Below are 7,187 nucleotides of genomic sequence, written 5' to 3' on the forward strand. Positions count from 1 at the left end.
TTAGTGCTGCTGATGCAGTTGTGACCTGTTATGCATTTATTGGAGGTTCTCTGCGCAGTTCCGAGTGAGTTATTAAACCAAAGAACAACACTCCTGTCTCCGACTCCTATGTGGAACATTACAGTACGTTACTCTGACTTATTTTACTCCAAGGGTATGTACTGAAACTTAATTATTCAACCACATAGAACATATAACATTTCAATACACACCACTTTTATTTTGTCATAAGAAGAGAGATGGTCATAACAGCCATTAAAAACTTGTTTACTTAAGTTCCACATTTATCACGAAGAGCCGGATAACAGTTTGACAATTGTAGATGCAAGGACATGTTTATTTTTATTTTCTATTATCAAATCATTAAGACAAATAATAACTAAAGGCTAAATATGAATTCAACTATTCACTCACTTAATTTTTCCTCAAATCTGCCACTGTATTAGTTGCTTACCGTCACAGATAACTGGTCTTAAATTCAATGCTTTATGCACAAACAATGATTTTATGATCAATGATCTTTTTTTTTTTAAAATAATTTTTGGGGCAACCAGTGCCTTGAATACAGTGACAGTGCAGGTCAGAAACGGGGAGACAGAGGGGAAAACGCGCGGCAAAGGGACTCAGGCCGGATTTGAACCTGGGTCCACCGCATGGGGATCAAACCCCAGTATATGGCCGCCTCATCTACCAACTATTGGGACTAGTTCAGTGGAGAACATTTGATCAGTGGAATATGTCGTATTGATCGAGTCCAAAGTAAAGTTGTCCTCTGAATGCAGCGTCTCTGGCAAGGGCACCAGGAAGTGCACGCTTGCTCCCGCAGCCAGAAGGGAAACTGCTGCAAACATAACGAGGCCTCGCCTGAGGATCAACTGTGTGGTGGAGAGACGGCCACCCTTCAGCTGCCGGACCACATGTCCACTCTCTGTCTCTGTGTTCCCATCTTGGCAACCGGAGCTCACAGGCATGTAGTCCACTGACTTTGGAGAAAGACATTGCCCATTTATTTAATTGACTTGCATAGAGAACAAGCACAGTGAAAATTAAAGGGAATTATTCAGATATTTGGTTTCTTGGACTTAACTTTCCTATAGGAAATAGTTAATAATATAATAACTTACATTTCCATTACTCGTCCCGTTGTCTGACAGGTCTGATAATGCCATGTGAGCCTTTTTCTGAGCTCGTTTTACAGCCTGACGACAAGCAGATATTAAGAACAAAACTGCCAATATGTCTTGGCAGCTGATGCAGTAGAGCTAAAACAACTTCTGCATGTCTAAACAGCTAATTATGAAAAAGTTATAAGTCAATTGCATACCTCCTCTGTCATTTGGTTCCAGTTGAACTTAAAGATGACAGTAATGTAGAATGTGGATTGTATGACAACACAAATTAGCAGTCCTAGCCAAAAACCTGAGAAAAATACAAATTAGTGCTAAAACAGGCTTGATTTATAATAACCTGTTATTAATATCCATCTAAATATATTAGTAATAACTTCATATGATTACCTAAAATTCCTAATTTTGCAACAAACATTAAAGTAACGCTCAGTGAAAGTCCTATAAAGTAGTATCCAATAAAGTTGGCCACAGCTGGTATCTTCTGTCTTCCCGTACCCAAGAAGATGCCTGTGCACACACACTAAGATGAGGGAAAACAACATTTCATGTTTCATATGACTTTTTTTGGAATCATGCTACTGTTTTGCAGGGTTGAAGACTCACCACAAGACCATCAAAGAATTGAAGGAAACAGTAAACATTCATCACATGTGAGACCAGACCTATGATCTTCCTGAAAAGAAAATTGAGATTGTATCTTTCAAGCAGGAAACGTACCCTATCAACTATAATGTACAGTTGTTAAATGGTGAGTTCACTTGGAAAGACTCACTCATCAGAGGTAAAGATGTAGCCAATCACTGTTTTAGTAGAGCCGAGCACAATACCTTCCACAACTGCAATGCTACCTACAAAAGAGATGCAATGAAATATGTCAAACAGTGAAATGTTGAAGAAATGAATGCAGATTTACCAATTTAGGCTTCAGCAAAAGTACATTTTATAACTGACCTGAAAGAGCAAAAGAGATCTTGCTGGTGAGGATGGCCCTAGCAGTATCTCCTGCACCGAGAGCATTTCCCACTCGTGCGCACACTGCAGCTTGAATACTTAGAGGGAACTATGGATTTATTTGTTGGTCAAAAACATGACAACAACACATTTATGAATCAGAAAATATGAATACTGATAGACAAAACAGCTGGCCACTGAGAGTGTTCAAATATTATACAACTTTGATTTGTGAGTGCTTAACAGTAAGAATATAATGCTTTATATGTCTTAATAAGTTGTAATTAGTACCATGTAAGTTATGAAAGCCACCATAATCACAACATGCTGGGCTGCCAGCTCGTCTTCACCCACCATTCCTGATCAAAAGAAACAAAGACAAAGGCTTTTATGAAATATCATTGTTTACTTATAAATAAATAGGTTCAATGTAGTTATTAATATTTTTGCATTACCTGCAAAAAATCCACCAAACTCATAAACCCACCACTCGAAACATATCATCAATGTACTGGGAATGGCCAGTTTCATGTAGGAGCCCCACTCGTGCAGCGATTCTACAGACCAGCCTGCAGGGGGAGAGAGAAACTCAGTTATGAAGAGGGAAAAAGATAGAGTGATGCATGACGGCATGGGGACATAATGAATATTAAATCCGCACCTCCCCATGTTTTTACATGGAGCTTCTTCCACCAAATGTAAGCAAACAGAAAAGCACAGATGTAAATCTGAGACAGAGCATTGGCCGCTGCAGATCCGCTGTAAGACACACAGACATGGTGATATCACTGTGTGTAATAGTTGAAGTCAGATTCAAACAGAAATATGTGAGGCACTTACCTAACACCCAGATCCAGCCAGTAAAGGAAGATGTAGTTTGTCACCAAGTTTGCTATGTTTGCCAAAGCAGCAGTGTACATTTGTGGCAGTATTATACCCTGAGTACACAAACAGCAGATGATACAATTATAACCACTTATACCTTTACCTGCAGTAATGCCAATAAAAAAGAGAACATGTTTTGATTGTTTTAAATCAAATAACATTGGTGCACCTGGTTCTGCAAATAAGACACCTGAAGCTGATGGAGAAACATTGCCTATAAGAACAAAAAAACAAAACACATTTTTTAACTCTCTTGATGGATTTGAGGGATAATAGTATCCCTTCATCAGTGAAAATGTATGATGTTTTCCCATAAAGGTGAAACATTACAACTCACTGGTACGGCAGGAAGAAAGGCTGTAATATACAGCTGGGCTACTCTGAAATCAAAAAGTGTATAGACAGTGAAGAGACAAAGACTCTAAATGCAGTAGCACATGCAACACAGGTCCCGAGGCTGGAAACAATTGTGAGATGTTGGGCTTATGTTGCATGCACTGTCAGCACTTGGGATAATAAAGAGGACATATTATGCTCATTTTCAGCCCATGCTGTAACACCTCCTTTCACCCTCTGTCGGAAACCAGAGACCAGTCTCCTGTGATTAGTTAGCTGGCCAGCTCTGTTGTGATTGGTCAACCACTTAAAAACTCAAATATGTTGGACTGCCAGCCAATAGAGTGGTGCAGTAATGAGTACTGACACACTGAAGAGACTAAGCGTTTCACTACTTTTTGGTTCCCTCGTCTTGAAATCAATGTTTTTTTTTAAAGTGTTTGTGGTTAGAAGCCTGAAATAAGGTATGTTGTTAACAAAAGCTGAAGGGATTAAATTCTGTTCTACGACATAAAATATGCCAGCAAATACTTTGCTCGTTAATTTCTGAAGCTTCTTTGTGTCATCAAATCATCAAAAGTTAATAAGTGAATTAATGAAAATACTAAACTTCCTGGATCACTGCACTACTCTGTAGAAGCACAAGTGTTACATAGTGATGTCATTATATTACGGAACTAAACAAAGGATGACGAATGAGGAGTTTCAGAGACAAAGCTTGTCACTGGACCCCTCCATGTCTGCACAGTTGGACATTAATGTGGGAAAGAAACTCCCTCTGGAGGGAACTTTGGGATTTTAGCAGTTGCCGACCATTTACATACAAAATAACCCTATAAAACGAGGGAAACTCCAAAAAGCATAATAGGGCATTTTCAAGGTAATATACATGTTTGAAAAAAAGGCATTCATTGCAATAAAAGGTTTCCCTTTAAGGATAAATAATAAAACAGTACAAACAATACAGTTAACCCTAGCAACATTGAAAAAGTGGCTGGTCTATGGGAACCAGATTTGATTTGAATGGGGTTTCCTGTAAGTGAGTTTTCCATGTATGGTGCTGTTAGTTACCTGGTCACCTCAGGGCTTTGGCCCATGCATAATAGGATGGCCTGCGCATTAATGAGCAAACCCCAACAGGGCAGACAGAACAGCAGCAAGATGATGATGCCCCGCTGCATGATTACTCCCACCCGTCGCAGGTTCTTACCACCAAATGTCTGCACAACAGAACAGACCAAGTTAAATATTTAGAAAAGAGTGTGATAAACAGTTGGCATCTGGAGGAAAATAATCACAGGGCAAACCTGAGACACCAAAGTATCACACGCCAGCCCCAGCCCACATCCTGTTGCTGCAGTTGTGACATTAATGGTCTGAAATTAAAATAAAACATACCTGAATTAATCGTACACTTGAGGATTCTTATGTGACCAATATTAATGTTATACAAGTAATTATATTACATATTGATTAAATCATCAGGTTTGGAGATAATTGTTTTTGTTTATAGTTCTAAAATGTCTAATATCTACCTCGAAATTACACATTTCATTAAGTCTGTAGAGCATACAATTTAAGTCTGTAGAGCATAAAATTGACCACTTACAGCAGAAGCTAATCCATAGCCAGCCATCACTTCATTTCCCAGACGCCCACAGAACATTGTCACCACAAATGGCAAGAGGTAATTGAGGATTCGAGAGAGCAGCTAGTAAGACAGACATCGACCATGGTTCAATTGATGCAGTTATAGCTCACAGGTAATACATTGTACAATATTGTTACGATTTGTCTGGGTTTTATTTTTGAAAAGTGTGCACTTCCCCTCTTGTTTGATTACCTGATTGTGTTCACCTGGTGCTTCTCCTTTTTTCCTCCCTCCCCACCTGTGTCTTGTCTTTGTGATCACTGTTCTTGTATTTAAGTTCTGTTTTTCCCTCACTTGTTGTTAGATCCTCCGTTGATTGATGTGTTATCCAAGAAGAGATTTTCGATCCGTAGATTTAGTCTAAAGGCCTCGAAATAAAGATATTTTCAGTTTAACCCTGTGTCTTCCCTGCATTTGGGTCCTGCCTGCTTCGCTCTTCGTAACAAATATAGTAAAAACAAGTTGCAAATAATTAGCATGTTTGAAAGCCATGCTTCGGACTTGTCTAAAACTAAGACACAAATTTCGCTATTTCCTTACATTTAAAACCAAAATTCCAAACAATCCTTACCAGAGGCATTATCATCCTCAGGATGTGGTACAGTTCCTCTCTGTGGGCCAGAAGAACCTTGTTACGCAACCACCTGCAGCAGAAAAGCTTGTCACTGGACCCCTCCATGTCTGCACAGTCGGACATTCATGCAGGTTAATCCACCACAGCGTTGGTCTTTTCTGTTGTGGACTTGTATTCGATGCCCTCCAGGGACAGAATTCATCAATGTTGTACAAAGTATTTCAAAACCTTTAAATAGTAACTCATTAAGTTGCTTGTGGTTAGTTTCACAAATGCATTTTTTGGTTAGACATGGCAACATGGGAGGCAAAAGAATAAAAACGATATATTATGTATTACAGAGTTCATTTTATGACCCACGGTGTGGATTCCAGGGATGTACATAAATGACATAAGCAATTTTATCTAAAATTGAAATGCAGTTAGAATGCCATTTTGTGTTTCAATCCCTTCTCTGATTGAATGATTATGGCCACAGATGCACTTGTGGGAAGCATATTAAATAACAATAACCCGCCTTTGTTCTACCTCAGTGTTGTCAAATATGATATGTGAACAGACAGAAGGTGTGAGAGCCTTAATATTCAAGAACATCCCTTGCATATTAATGACTGGCACAGGTTTCCTTTGAAGAAGCAAAATCAGGCCACTCCGTCTCCATCAATTCAGGTTGACATGTTCATTAAAGTGGGGATATAAAACATTAACATGTCATGTGGGTATGCATCCTACTGGAGCACAGTAAAGGTTAACAATTCAGAGCTCTGGCTCAATTTAAAATGTGATGCAGCCCGTTGCTGATATCAGGCACACAAAAAAAAAACATTCAACTATCCTTCTGTGGCAGAGGGATAGCACACAATACACGTTTGTTGATTTTAATTCAGGCTTTCTAGAAGTGCTCTCCCAAATATAACTGTGCTCTAAACTGTAGTAGGGAAATTTTTTTGGTGTGATTCAGCTTTTGTCAAAAACAGAGAGGTGCTGAACTGATGAGTCTCAGTGGTGCATCCCTGATTTCCATACACAAGCTGACTTAAGGATGAAGCCTCCCATCCTTGGTATACAGTGTTCCAAAGAGACTCACACTCACACCCACTGTTTAAGTCACATTGGAAAGTCATACCACCCCTTTTTCATCTCTGAGACCTTCTATTCAACTTCACAAAAGCAAACATTGAGGATTTAGGTTGGACATAATGACGGTGCAGTATAATAATGATGTGTGGAACAGTGCAATAGGTGAGTGACTTCTGGCTGTAAATGCACCTCTGCTAACAGGGAAGGAGAAGCTTAATGTGACATTTCAGCTCTCAGACTGAAAAGAGCTCCCCTCAGTGTGACATCCCGCAGGCTCCTGGGCTTTAGGTTGGTTGAATCAATCAGCCTGTTGCAATGACAGATACCATGTGCTGCAGCTCCAGTGATTTGTATCTGTCACTTGTTATTTTCCGTAACACTGCTCTTGCCTTTGCGTTTTCTAAGTCCATCAGATGGCACCTCATATCTCTGCTTCCCTCTCTTAGTCTCACTTTCACACTCTGACTATTCTTGACTAAGAGGTTTTTGTTGTATACTTTTAAATTGTTTTAATGTTTATTTTCATCTTGATATGAAATATTGTTCATTGATGCTCTGTGGGATTTGTGTGTGAGAAAGT

General features: G+C 39.3%; 1 protein-coding gene across 1 annotated transcript; it reads right to left on the reverse strand.

The window, feature by feature from the left end:
- Positions 1–250: 250 nt before the first annotated feature.
- Positions 251–5,679, reverse strand: LOC134880384 (multidrug and toxin extrusion protein 1-like). Its single transcript, XM_063907318.1, has 17 exons — positions 5,525–5,679; positions 4,912–5,013; positions 4,610–4,678; positions 4,374–4,522; positions 3,304–3,346; positions 3,136–3,180; positions 2,922–3,019; positions 2,743–2,840; positions 2,537–2,650; positions 2,373–2,440; positions 2,082–2,190; positions 1,903–1,978; positions 1,734–1,803; positions 1,518–1,650; positions 1,325–1,419; positions 1,125–1,199; positions 251–983 (listed from the first exon to the last, which is right to left on the reverse strand). The coding sequence occupies exons 1-17, from the start codon at positions 5,648–5,650 to the stop codon at positions 684–686; spliced, it is 1,770 nt and encodes a 589-aa protein (XP_063763388.1). The 5' UTR covers positions 5,651–5,679; the 3' UTR covers positions 251–683.
- Between the last annotated feature and the right edge of the window lie 1,508 nt (positions 5,680–7,187).

The sequence above is a fragment of the Eleginops maclovinus genome, chromosome 18, assembly GCF_036324505.1.
Source record: "Eleginops maclovinus isolate JMC-PN-2008 ecotype Puerto Natales chromosome 18, JC_Emac_rtc_rv5, whole genome shotgun sequence".
NCBI classification, from domain to species: domain Eukaryota; kingdom Metazoa; phylum Chordata; class Actinopteri; order Perciformes; family Eleginopidae; genus Eleginops; species Eleginops maclovinus.

Excerpts from the sequence above, each read along its gene's own strand:
- LOC134880384 (XM_063907318.1), bottom strand. The coding sequence starts at position 5,650 with ATGTCCGACTGTGCAGACATGGAGGGGTCCAGTGACAAGCTTTTCTGC. Across the intron at positions 3,181-3,303 it reads CCTTTCTTCCTGCCGTACCA|GCAATGTTTCTCCATCAGCT; the intron begins GTGAGTTGTAAT and ends TTGTTCTTATAG. Across the intron at positions 2,651-2,742 it reads CCATGTAAAAACATGGGGAG|GCTGGTCTGTAGAATCGCTG; the intron begins GTGCGGATTTAA and ends CTCCCCCTGCAG.